The 13,009-nt window shown below is 37.8% G+C and overlaps 2 protein-coding genes across 4 annotated transcripts in view; both read right to left on the minus strand.

Annotated features, from left to right (window-relative positions):
* Positions 1–3,456, minus strand: part of LOC101307795 (uncharacterized transporter sll0355-like) — a 5,382-nt gene extending 1,926 nt beyond the window's left edge. Inside the window, exons 1-4 of the mRNA XM_004300432.1 lie at positions 2,828–3,456; positions 2,636–2,758; positions 1,955–2,104; positions 357–528 (exon numbers count right to left, since the gene is read on the minus strand). Of these exons, the coding sequence (XP_004300480.1) occupies positions 357–528; positions 1,955–2,104; positions 2,636–2,758; positions 2,828–3,454 (1,072 nt within the window). The 5' untranslated portion in view covers positions 3,455–3,456. The remainder of the gene's footprint in view (positions 1–356; positions 529–1,954; positions 2,105–2,635; positions 2,759–2,827) is intronic.
* A 3,168-nt stretch (positions 3,457–6,624) lies between these two features.
* LOC101308093 lies at positions 6,625–8,823 on the minus strand. Of its 3 annotated transcripts, XM_004300433.1 has the most exons (6): positions 8,549–8,661; positions 8,341–8,474; positions 7,650–7,756; positions 7,271–7,387; positions 7,058–7,171; positions 6,625–6,963 (listed from the first exon to the last, which is right to left on the minus strand). In XM_004300433.1, exons 2-5 carry the CDS (start codon positions 8,378–8,380, stop codon positions 7,130–7,132), a joined length of 306 nt encoding a protein of 101 aa, XP_004300481.1. In that variant the 5' UTR covers positions 8,381–8,474; positions 8,549–8,661; the 3' UTR covers positions 6,625–6,963; positions 7,058–7,129. The 3 variants fall into 3 exon arrangements, 1 of the variants encoding a protein (XP_004300481.1); XR_184753.1 differs by lacking the exon at positions 8,341–8,474 and having other exon boundaries at positions 8,534–8,823; XR_184754.1 differs by lacking the exons at positions 6,625–6,963; positions 7,058–7,171; positions 8,549–8,661 and having other exon boundaries at positions 7,362–7,387; positions 7,589–8,427.
* Positions 8,824–13,009: the final 4,186 nt, after the last annotated feature.

The raw sequence follows: 13,009 nt of genomic DNA on the forward strand, positions 1-13,009 counted from the left end.
AATGTGGAGAATGTGGAGAGGAGAAGCCGGACCTCTTCCGGGAAAAAAGCCAAATTCTGACGTCATTTATGGGTCTTTTTATCTCTTTCAAGTAAAGGCTATTTAGTTTTTTTTTTTTTTTTCTTGATACTTTAAATTGGATACAGTGGTTTATGAGATTCAGTATAATTAATATGGCTGTTTCTATCTATCTGCTACTTTTGGTTTTCTAGATGGGGTAATCAGGTGTATTTTCATTAGTGGATAAATTGTCCACTAATTTGTACTGTCTTCCTTTCTGGTAATGAAATTAAAAGAATCAAATGAATTCGGCAAAATAATAAACAGATAAAATATAATAAAAACATAGAACAGACCTTTTGTTGCACTGTAGAAGTATATACCATAGCTGATGGCACTTCCAAAAATGGATGTATAAAGGAGAGCCAATGTATCATTTGCAGTGAACTCCACGAGACTCCCACTGACAGCATTGTCATGATTAAGAATGGATATTATAACAAGAGGCAGGCCGCCAATAACCATATGCTGCAACCAGTAACATACATCTCTAAGCGTTATTTTCAGAATTGCATAGAATATGGGATGTATGATGTAACGGTCTAAAGCTTACACACAATCTATCATTTCATCTGCATTGACTGAATTCCAGATGCAATCTGAGTTGTAAGTGTATTCATACCAAATGATTCTAATGGTGACACGGTACAAAAATGAACAGATCTATAGCATAGGGTTTTCTCTGCAAATTCTACAGTTCTAAGGGTTTGGTTGTCTAGGATTAGAGGAATCTTATGGAAAAAAAAAAGGAAGAAGAAAGGGCGAGGAACATCACACCCATATGGTTTTAGAATACTAACATCACACCAATAGGGTTCTAGGCACCACACATAGAAAGGCCTTGGGCATCTAGAGTTGGTTGCATCACAAAAACCTGGAGAAGCAAAAGCTCTTAATTTTACTAACTCAACTATGAACTATAATAGGTCACAATGTCTCATATATAAAGGCTAAGATATTCTAGAATAACTAGTATAAAATAAAGGTCATAAAATTTCCATAATGAAGAAACCTTCCTATTCCCAACCCAAGCAAGATCCCGGCCATGGCCATCATCGCCTACAGGATGCCTAATCAGGGCTTCATCCTTGGGACCTTTATTTACGAGGCCTTGGATGAATCCTAAAGGTTTTCTTCTTGTATTCTTCATCAAATGGTGACAATGCCTCAAGGTCCACATGCACTGCAGCACGCTCAACATTCACTTGTGTGTTTGCAATTACTCGGATCCACAGATCTCCCCTGACTTTCATATTTCCCTATATTGCACAGCATATATCATAATGGATACTGACAAAAAAAATAAGTTCAGATCCCAGATATATCATAATGGGGTCAATCATAATGGATATTGACCCCAGATATACCCTACCCATTATACCAGTTCAGATCCAACAAGGCCAGCCACTTTTTTATTTCTGTAATTCAGATAGTCAAGCTAATAGTTATTGGACCAGAGTTGAGCACAAAATTACATAATCGTTTTCAAAAGGAAAAAAGCCTAAGAAACATGAGCAGATGAAAACTCAAAGCAAAACATTAATTTACTTACTTGGGTAGTAAAATATGGATCTCATTTATCTAAAGCTAGGAAAGTATAGTATAGAAGCTAGCACAAGTTTGCCAAGTTAATTTAGCTGACTTGGTAATCCTCGGGATAGTGAATTTCAAATGCAGCTCAGTGACAAAGAGGGTTCAAACTTTTTTCAATCATTGGATGTAGTGACAATTATTGATTACATGTAGCATCACAATTTCACAATTTCACAAATTAAAGAAGGTAGGAATGCTTAAAATGGTAGCTCATACTTATGAAATTGCAGTAAAAAAGTACTCCAACCCAGGATGCACTATATGAACTATAAGTTATTATCAGGGGAGTTGAATAGCCTACCCATCCAGTCGCCATAATAGGATCAGAGTACTTGGAAACCCAACGCACCATGACTGTACCAACTGCCATGCTCTGAGCAGAGAGAAGCATCCACCACTCCCCATTTTGCCACAATGAAAAGTTACTTCCATCAAAAGCAAGTGAAGGTGCCTGAAGGAAAAAGAAAAAAAAAAAAAAAAAAAAAATTTAATGCCGCAGCTAAAGTGCTAATATATCAATGAATCAACTGTTTGCAAATATCTCTTCTAAGTGAGTAACCTGAAGACAGTAAAGCGGCATAGCCTATAAACCTAATAAAATCTAATATAAAGTATATATTTCTCAGATGGAGTGTAACACAGTAATGTAAACATTCCATACATAAATATGCAACTTCCTTTTCCCTTAAAGCATAAACTGGAAACATAACAAACTGTACAGCTGACATGACTAATATCCATTTGCAGCTCTCTACGCTCACATACAACCTCAGATCAGCTATATCAAAACAACTCGGCACCTTTGAGCTGATACTATTGCAACCTCATTTCTTTCCAACAACAATTGAATGAAAATGCATCATCTCAGCGTACCCCTTAAAAATCACTAACATTAGTTGGGGAATTTGCTTGTTGACTTTTAAAAATTACCATAATGAAAAAAAAAAAAAAAAAGAAGTGTAGTGATTGCAAAAAGATTTACCTCAAGAAGTAAAAGTCCAATGACACCAAGAACAAGCCCTGCAGCTCCAAGGAAGCCAATGGACTCACCAAAGAACAAGGCCGCAAGTACAGCGACTGTCAAAGGTTGTGAATCAATTATGACCTGTAATGAATGCCAGGGTCAAAAGGGTGTAGACATGAAATGTGATAGTTGTTAGGTAAAGTAACTCACGCTGCCCAGACCAGCAGACGTCCTCTGCAAACCTTGAGCAAGAAATCCTTGGAAACAAGCAGCATCAACGAGGCCGAAGAGCGCAATAGAAAGCCAAGCGGTGAGGCCAGAAGGAAAGGGGCGGCCTCTGTAGGCAGCGAAGGCGATGAGGAGGAAGCCAGCAGGAATCAGACGGAAGGCTGAGATGAAGAAAGGGCCGGTCTTTGGCAGAATGCCCTTCATGGCCACCATAGCCGTACCCCAAAAGAAGAAGGGAGAGACCAGCACTGCCCATTCTTGCAATTGTTCTACTAATTCCAGTTCCAGTCCACGATCTTCTTCTCCTTGGGCTGTCACCACGCACTCTACGTCTTGCCCTGTTCCCACGCAGTCAACCATGTCAGACGAATCTTTGAGCTCTGTGGTCTCATTACCACCACTGGCTGTGCAATTGGCACCGAAATGAATGGGCTTGCGAATATGATTGTATTGAAAAAGAGCAAGGCAATTAGAATATGATAGCGCTGTCCATGAGCTACTACTGTTTCTTTTCCTGATATCATTAACCAAACAGCGCGGCCGCCTAACAGTCCCAGGGTTGTAATGACAGCCGCAACCAGAAACTGAGGTTGAGGATAACCACGCCATTTTCTATCACCACGTATTTCCATCTTCTTTATTAATAAACGAAGGAGCAGTCCTAAACTCCTAATCATTTAGCGCGCAGACCAAATGGGTTGATGGGTAAAACCGCAAAAGTCCAGTCCGGCCCGCTTAAAAATCTGAAAAAGAGTTAAAAGACCCGTCTCAATGGACAATGGGTGTAGGTTAAAACCGAGAGCGTCTACTGTCTAGCATGGTACGCGGACCACATACACCGAGGTTAACTTACGAGCGTGACACTCACGCCTTCATTCGGTTTAAATTAGGAAGTGGTCTCCCTCACGTGATGCACCTTCTCTCCTTCACCCTCGCAACTGTTCCGACGGCGTCGCTGTCTCCTTCCTCACTGCTCCATCGCCCCCATCTGCCTCCCCACTGATCTCATTCCAACAAATACTCTAAAAGATCCTAATTTGTGTCCTATTGGCTAGGAAGCCCAAAAAGGGGCTTCGTACTAGGTTGTTCGTGACTCGTTTATAGACAAAATAATATTATTCCAAAAAAGAATAATAATAAAAAAAAAAGAAAGACCAAGGAAAGTGGTTCTAGAAATGGGACAAAGGCCTCCCACATCAAAAATGAAAGGAGGGACCCCCCCCACAAGTGCATAAAAACAAACATAAGCCTTCAAAACAGGTAAGTCCAGACTTCCACTTTATTCCTATTTTGATCAAGTCATGATTTCTAACTGAAGCATTGGAATAGTCGTCCCCGATACAGTCGGAGTCGCCCTCTGACTATGTCTTTGTTGACAGGTTGAACACGGGAAAGGGAGTTGGACGCATTTCCCACAAACACGCAACCTTTCCTAGGGACCGTGAGCTCACCCAGAAACAATTGGTGTTTTCATTGAGAGTCAAACTTAAGACCTCCTTGACTCCTTTGAGCTATGGTTGAGATCGCTCCAACGGGTGCCGGTGATTCGGACACCATCAGGGTCCCAGGGCGACTTAATTTTTCCCCACCTTCATATGAACCCACCCAAACAGGAAATTCCACTACTCGACAAATTGACCTTAATAGCATACGAGTTGATGAAAAAAGACTATTTTGCCCTAAAAGAACAAGCGGCTCGGGAGCATGCTACTCACCACCTTGCTTTGCAATCTCAGCTTAACGAAATGCAGAAAGAGCAACAGCTCCTTCGTGCCACTCTTGGACACAAGAACAACTATAATGAGGCCCTTGAGCGAGCCTCTTAGATGGTCACGCCCAATTCCACTCTCCTGGGGCCAAGCTTTACAACCCTGCCCCCTCCCAATCCCGACACTAACGCCATGTTGCCATTTGGACCCAAACCTAACATTATTTATATGAGTACTCCCCTTATCCACCAAAGTCTAGATGTGCCGCCTTCGCAACCCACCCCAATCGGTACCTGTAACCTATAGTCAAATGCCTTCCCTGATATCTAGACACAACTCTTGTTGTAACTAAGCCATTCCTTGACAAGCCTAGAATAGCGATTCAACGTCGGGATCGAGTCATCCTCCCCTAGGCCATATCTTGCCCAATCCATGTGTGCCGGGCCTTTTACTCCCCGAGGTCAAGCAGATAAGCGACCCCCAGAACCAAAGTCTTTAAAGATCAAAAGATACAATGGTACCGGTTGTCCACAACTTCACCTGGAACTTTCCCAGTCCCAGCTAGACTCACCCTGTAACACAGATACCCAAGCCTATCATGCTTTCCAGGAAACGTTAACCGAAGAGGCTTTGAGCTGGTTCTTACGCCTCCCAGCTAACTCTATAGACAGCTATGATCAGCTCACACAAAAGTTATTTTAAGACTATTTTGGCCTCACCTCTTTAAACATGCATAGAGAGATCGTGGAAGAGAGAGAAGACTTGGCTGAAACCACACCGGTCGCTGTTAGCATTAAAGCCACCTCCAAGTATAAGAGGCAAGTAATAGAATAGTGGGCTTTAGAGTAGGGGTTGTCGAACCCAAGGGATTGGGAAATCCCGCTCTAGCTAGAGAAGTCCTAAGGTAAGGTAGAAGAATATGCAAATGTACATTCACAAATAATGACTCAAAAGGGTATCAAAGTGCATGGTGGGTATATGCAAATGTGTGGTGATTGATTTTGATTTGGTTTGGTTTGGAACAAATAGAAGCTACTAAAACAAGTAAAATAAACAAAGCTAAACTATGCTAGTTGTTGACAAATGGATGGGAGTTAGAGCTTAGGTTGTCCACCATAGCATCCCTTGCATGCATTGATTATCAAGCTACAAGTAATGCAATCCCAATACCCAATTACCCTCTTAGCATCTGGTTAAGACTACTAAGGCCTAAACCTCTTTGATGTTATCAATTCTAACCGGTTAAGTATAGAATTGACTACCTAAGAACACATCCTATTACAAGGTAAGTCTCGTTTTAATGTTCCTAGATGCATAGAGATCAAAGTTTAGATAACCAAGTAAGCAAACCAATCCTAGGTCTAGGTGATTTTAACTCATTACCCTCACATGCACACATGGTGTGCTTTCGTGTTTTCATGTTTTTTCTTAAAAGGTATCCAATCTCTTAACAAAATTTCATGACATGACAAACATATAAACTTAAATTGAGTAGACCTATGTAAATGCATTCAACTCTTGAATAAGCATGTGAAGATGGTATTGGAAAATTGCGTCAAACATAATATCACATCAATTTCATACAAGGTTGGCTAGGGCTTTCAACCCTAGCGCCAACAAAATCACTACTCACTCGTAACAAGATATACAAATTCCCACATCATAAAATACATCAAAACAAAGAGCAAGAGAGTTAGAAGTGACTATTGACAGAAACGGAGGTGGTGGTGGAGATGGGTCTCCAAACTCATGAGTGGTGGTGTCTTCTTCTCCTTTGTCCAAGCTCTTAGTGATGTGGAATGATGAAATTGAAGCTCTTGGAGAGAAGTGTTGTGTTGAAATGGTAGTTATGGGGCTTTTTAGCCAATTTGCTACTCAACTTTTTTTCCTACTATATTCCTACCCTAACTTTTGAAATTAGCCGAATTGCTACCCAACCGTCAAATCATCCAAAATTTGTTATGTTTTCCGTCTAGTGAGGGCCATTTTCATCATTTAATTAAATAAATTGATATATCTATATTTTCAAGTTATGGATGAGACCCTACCAAAAAAAAAAAAAACTGATATCATTCAATTCAATCCATCATCATACTCAAATTAAACAAAAACATCACATAGTTTTATCTCACTTGTCTGAGAATAAGATCAATGAACCTACACAAAATAGTCTCTACATAAGATATATAATTAAATGTTTTTATCCCAACTTGGATATCACAAAAATGGTCACCCCATCACTAGATTATGAAGTTTCATGACCTCTACGGTCTCCACGACCCTGATGGTGTACCTATTGAAGAGTGTGTAGTTCTTGTACTAGCCGATTTGCCAATTTTCAGTTGCTTGTGTGCTTATTAGAGCTGTATATTGCCTTGGCACTGGCCTCACATGGCCTTCTCGATTTACCTAGTTCAATAAATATACATATATAAATCAATGAAAATAAATACAAGAAACAAACTAAAAGCACCAATCAAACATGAAAGAATCATTGTCATACCTCCCTATTAGCTGCTGCTGATGGTACATGATATTCTTGTTGATTCAGTGCACTATTTTGTTTACCTCTACCTCATAGCGCACCTCCTTTGCCAGCTCTACCTCCACACATACCCTACCCACAAATATACAATTTTTTTTTTTATCAAATAAACGTTTCTAAACATGCATTATTATAGAAAGAAATTTGGTTGGCTTCAGTCAGTGTACTCACTTGAGTTTGTGTTCTTGAAGTCACATTTGCTTGAATTGGTGTGTTGGCTGGTGTTGACGTGCTCACTTGAGTTGGTGTCTGTGAGGAGAGATTACCTTGAACTTGTTCAACCAAATTCTGAACATGCATGAAATTAGCATATAATTATAAAGCCGTATCAGAAACTTTTAAACCCCACAAAAAAAGTACACAATAATTAGATGTGTTCATATATAACTATACATATAAACATAGATAAATAATATGATTAAATTCAGTTTGCCCCTTTATACTTTAGGTCAATAATCAGTTTGGTCTCATATCTTTTTTTTTAATTACGTTAGTCCTTGAAGTTCTATTTCACATCAGCTTGGTCCAATTTTTAAATTGCCCTCCTTACTATGACGTCATACGCTGAGTTGTCCGCGACACAAGGGTCCAATTTCTGACTTTGTCCCGAGAGTTTGGATAAAATGACCAAATTAGCCCTCAGTGATGCATATAAACCTGCCAATCAACATAAATGATTTTGAGAGCAACACAGTGATGCATATAAACCTGCTGACTAAAAAATATCAAAGGTGTATTAACCTCATTGAAAAAAAAAAAAAACCTCAACTGTAAAAACATTAGAGATAACTGGAGCATGCTAACTGAGTTGAGTGCAAGAGAAATTGATAAGCCAAAGCACAAATCGAAAACTATTGATGCACAATCGAGATATCAGTGAATGAAACTGAAGCAACCATTGGCAGATGAAGCACATATATCCAGAATAGACTACTGCAGAATCGAATGAGGCAAATCACAATTGATTGCAACAACTTTCAAATAACAAAGGAACCAGAAACTGATTCACCGAATACATTCATAAACTACACACTAGAGCCAGAGAACCAATCCATAATCCAAAATTATCAAGCCACAATCACCAGTCCAAAAAGAAAAAGAAAATTCTTCAATCTCAAACTTCAACTTCAACTTTGATAAAAATAAAAAGCTGGAAAACTGATAATCAGAGCACAACATCTGAGACCATAAAGAGATCCATAATTCAAGTGAGAGAGGAGACTGAATCGGAAAGGAATTACCAACTCCTACTGCATCTGAGAGATAGCCACATATCACCATCAAAATAAAAGCTCAGAATACTCAACCTCATCATACCCATCTCATATCACAGTATATTCACCTTCAAATCAATCACCTTTTGTTTCCCCATCTCCTAAAAAACATTCAGCCAAATCACAAAATGCTCAGAGAAGAATAGAGGCTAGAGATTACCCAATCATACACTACCAGATAGGTTCCGTCGCTAACATCCACACCTCCGACGGCACCCGAAGAGGCCACTGGTGGCAGCAGCTAAGCTTGCGAACTGAACCCAAGAGAACGACTGCAACTGCGACACCACGTCTGAGAAAGAGTCTCAGATTGGGAACTAGATATGGGAACGAAGGCGAACAGAGGAAGCCACAGTACTGGGCATATTGCTGATGGGAGGATTGACTGGCGTTGAATTGACAAGATTGAAGGGTAGGGTTTAGAAATTGGGGAAAATAGAAATTGAAACCATCGAGACAAAATTGCGGAAGCTAAGCTAATCACAGAAGCCACAAGAGCTAATTTGGTCATTTTATCCAAACTCTTGGGACAAAGTCATAAATTGGGCCCTTGTGTCGTGGACAACTCAGCGCATGACGTCATGGTAAGGAGGGCAATTCAAAAATTGGATCAAACTGATGTGAAATAGAACTTCAAGAACCAATGTGATTAAAAAAAAGATATGGGACCAAACTGATTATTAACATAAAGTATGAGGGGGCAAACTGAATTTAATCCTATATAATATAGTGCAAATGACTAACATGAGGACATGTTGCTCTATTGTGGCCTTCATCCCCACATATTCGGCAAATGATAATAACATTGTATTTTGGCAACTTGGTTGCACCCTTGCGGATCTCACCTGCCTCTCTAATCCTGCTTTTCTTTGGTCTTCCAGGTTGTTTGTGATATTTTGGAGGTCTAATGGCTCGCTGTCTAGTTTTAGGCCATAGATCTTAACTAAACATGGCGGATATATAGTGAGCATACGCTCTATCATATGTTGTTCTCTTGTAAAGGCTATGAACATAATCCAATTGCTGGTGATTCTTCCACACGAATGTTCTGGTACAAATTCTTTTACCCTCACGATAGGACCTATTTTCCCCACAATATGAATGGGCATTTTGTTGCAGCAACACCTTTACATTCTACCTTCACCCTATGTCGGAAGTTTTTTGCAAATGTTAAGGCCTTCCCAATACATATTGCATACTCTCTTATAGCCTCTCTACATTCCTTCATACTAGGAAACTCTAATCCCAATGTAATTTGGGGATGCCTCAAATCAATTTGCCTCCTATATGTTTTGAACTTCAGAGTGTTTCTTTTGAGCCTTCTCACTTGAGGGGGAGCTATCAACACTTCCTAGGTCATCACTACCTTCATAATCAAATGAATCTTCTCCAATTTCTACATGATGATCATTTGGTCTTTCATCTACGACAATCTTCTCAAATTGCTTCAAATCTTCTTCTACATTTTGTACATAATGCTCATCAATCCAAAAATCTATTTCATTAGGGTCCTCACCTATCTCATCATTGTCTTCATTTTCATACGATTCGTCATTAGTGTATTCAGTATAATCAACATCATAAATACCATACTCTTCCAAAACACCACCAGACACATCATGAAGAGCTGTAAAAGGTAAAAAAAAAAAAAAAAAAAAAACATTGAAATCTAGTATTAACCTATATCACTTTCATGAAATCTAGTTCGAACAAAACCAACAATATGGGAACTCCACAAATCTAAACAAAAATACACAAACTTACATATAAACCCTAATTTAAAATTCCCCCAATTGGGAGATATATATATATAGACTTACAAATTGAAAATTTGAGCACTTACAGAGTGTAGGAAAGTTTTCGTTGTCCCCCATATTGATAGAAAATGAAACCCCGCGACTACGTCATGAAAGCTCTTCGGTTTCCCCAAATTGAACCCAGAACCCAGACTACCAAAATCGATTTGGGATTTGATTTTAGATGCGGGAGTACCCAAGTTTTCCTAATTATCCTATCTCTTCCTTGCTAGATTTCCATCTTTTGTTTCATCTGTTTGATTCTCTCATCTGTATCAGAGTGAAAAAGAATACGAAGAAGACAACTGAATCGAAGGAGACAGATGTGTGAGGGTTTAAAGGAAGTCTGATTATATGATGAAAATGCCTCTCACGTGATAAGCACATGTAGCCACTAGACGGAAAACATAACAAAAATTGGATGATTTGACGTACGATTGGGTAGCAATTCGGCTAATTTACGAAAGTTAGGGTAGGAAAATAGCAGAAAAAAAAGTTAGGGTAGCAAACTGACACCATAATGAAAGTTAGGGTAGCAAATTGGCTAAAAAGCCTAGTTATGGAGATGGAGATTTGGTGGTAGAAATGGAGGTGGAGATGGTGGGTGTGTGGAGGAAAGGGGATCTTGGAGATGAAAGAGATGAAGATGGCTCCCAAAAATGTGGTGTGGAATTGGTCTCTAAAGCTCCCAAAATCAACTAGGTATCCAAGGAGACAAGATGCTAAAATACTCTTACACAATTTGGCTCCATGTGGTGCAACACTCCAAAAACGTAAAAAGTTGGCAAGTGTTTTGAATTTCAAAATGTGGGAGAACCTCACCACCATGATCCTCCGTGAATGGGACAAGGGCCTCCACGAGTGGTGGCTCGTCAGAAAAGTTCACCGGAAAAATGTGCTGAAATTTTTTTCTAGAAAATCTTGATTTTTTGTTTTCTTGCTCAAATTCTATGTCTTTTTCTCCTAGCTTTGGTTCCTTCACTTTCAAGCCATAATTTGGGTGCTTCACTCTCATTCCATTATTTCCTACAAACAAAAAGGAAATAGATTGGTGGTAATACAATCACCTCTAAACACAAAACAAAATTCATAATTTTGGGAACATTTACATGAGTTATTTTTGTCTTAACAGTCACCAGACGCCGGTTTGGTTGCCTTTTCTCTAATTAAACCGAAATCTCACTAGGCTTTTTTGAATGTATGACCAGACCTTGCCGGAACCATATCGTACACCTGTCAGAAGTTTTATTGGGGGGCGGGGGGCGGGGGGCAATTAATTTGTTTATGTAGTATTAAAAATCAATAAAATGCTTTATTGAGAGGCAGTAATGTTATAGAGTGCGGCTATTGGGTATTGGGACTTCCAAATTTGCTCACTTGACCTCACTCTATTATGAATTATTAAATGACATATTTATCCTCTTACACAATGACTATTAAAGACACTGATTAAACAAAAAATAATATTACATTTATTCTCTCTAAACTTTCTAATTCAATAATAATGCCATAATGGATTATTGCATTTTATTATTTTCTTTATTGATTTTTATTTTCTAGTTTTACCACATACTTATTAAATTTTTTATATATTATATTATCATACATGTCACATGCATATATAAAGTGAAAATTTTCAACAAAAATTATGATCTATCAATTATTAAAAAAAAAAAGTATAATAATCTTTTTACAAATTATGATCTATCAATTATTAAAACAATTTATCATCATGAGTATAAAAACAAAAAATATAAACTTACAAAAAAAATAGTATATCTAAAATAGAAATACAAAAGTAACAAAAATATAGAATAGTTCATGTAAGAACATTCGTTTGATGATCGATAAATAAAATTTGAGACACAATCCTTGTTTTTTTTTTTAATATTTAAGAGAATAGTATTCTTCATGATTCGAATTAACTTTTCTCGAAAATTGATGTCATTAAAAATTATTTCTTACAATTTGATCAAAAAATGAATGTCTAGTCATTTTATGCAAAATAAAAAAATACAAAAAATTAAGAAAATTAAGAAATCAAGGTCGGGAATGGAGGTTTGCGTTAAAAAGAAAAAAGAAAAAAAATTAAAGAATGGAAGTCTGGATCATTTTATGCAAAATAAAAAAAATACAAAAAATAAAGAAAATTAAGAAATCAAGGTCGGGAATGGAGGTTTGCATTAAAATGAAAAAAGAAAAAAAATATTAAAGAATGGAAGTCGGGAATGGATGTTCGCATGCAAAAAGAAAAAAAAGAATTAGAGGTATAGTGAGTGAATAAAAGGTGTAATGAGTAATTAATATGGGTCCGGATCAAGGGACACCTTATTTTACACAATTTCTTACACTATTTTTCAGCCATTAGATCTACTTAAGTTTAATGGTCATGATTAGTTTCCCAAATGATGTGGCAAATGACATAGAATTTATTTTCTTTCTCAACAAAAACTAAATGAATTTACAATACCCTCATTTTAATTGTAAACATAAATAATTAAAAATTCCAAAAAAAAACACTGAGAAGAATAGAGGACGTATTGTTCTTCAGAAACAAGAAGAACAAGAGGATCCCAGTGCGTTGCAGGGACACCAACTCACTAAGCTAGCAACGTTGGTTTAGATATGAAAATAGGGGTTTTAGAGTGAATTGATGAAATGGGTGTTGTGGTACATAAAGAACTAGGGCTTATATTTGATGGTTCAAAAATTGCAATTTTGGGAAAATTAATTAGGGTTCATCGTGGGATAATGGTTCTAAACCAGAAGGTATGTTGTCCTTGATATTTAATTAGTTGCTAGGTGGTCATGATATCTATAAAATTAGGTCTTAATCAAAA

The sequence above is a fragment of the Fragaria vesca genome, linkage group LG5, assembly GCF_000184155.1.
Source record: "Fragaria vesca subsp. vesca linkage group LG5, FraVesHawaii_1.0, whole genome shotgun sequence".
Classification (NCBI taxonomy): domain Eukaryota; kingdom Viridiplantae; phylum Streptophyta; class Magnoliopsida; order Rosales; family Rosaceae; genus Fragaria; species Fragaria vesca.

Bases quoted from the DNA above. Each gene is read 5' to 3' on its own strand.
- LOC101308093 (XM_004300433.1), bottom strand. From the start codon at position 8,380: ATGGTGATATGTGGCTATCTCTCAGATGCAGTAGGAGTTG. The intron at 7,388-7,649 runs GTAAGGAGGGCA...ATGCATGTTCAG, and splicing joins ACTCAGCGTATGACGTCATA to AATTTGGTTGAACAAGTTCA. The intron at 7,172-7,270 runs GTGAGTACACTG...ATTTGTGGGTAG, and splicing joins CTTCAAGAACACAAACTCAA to GGTATGTGTGGAGGTAGAGC.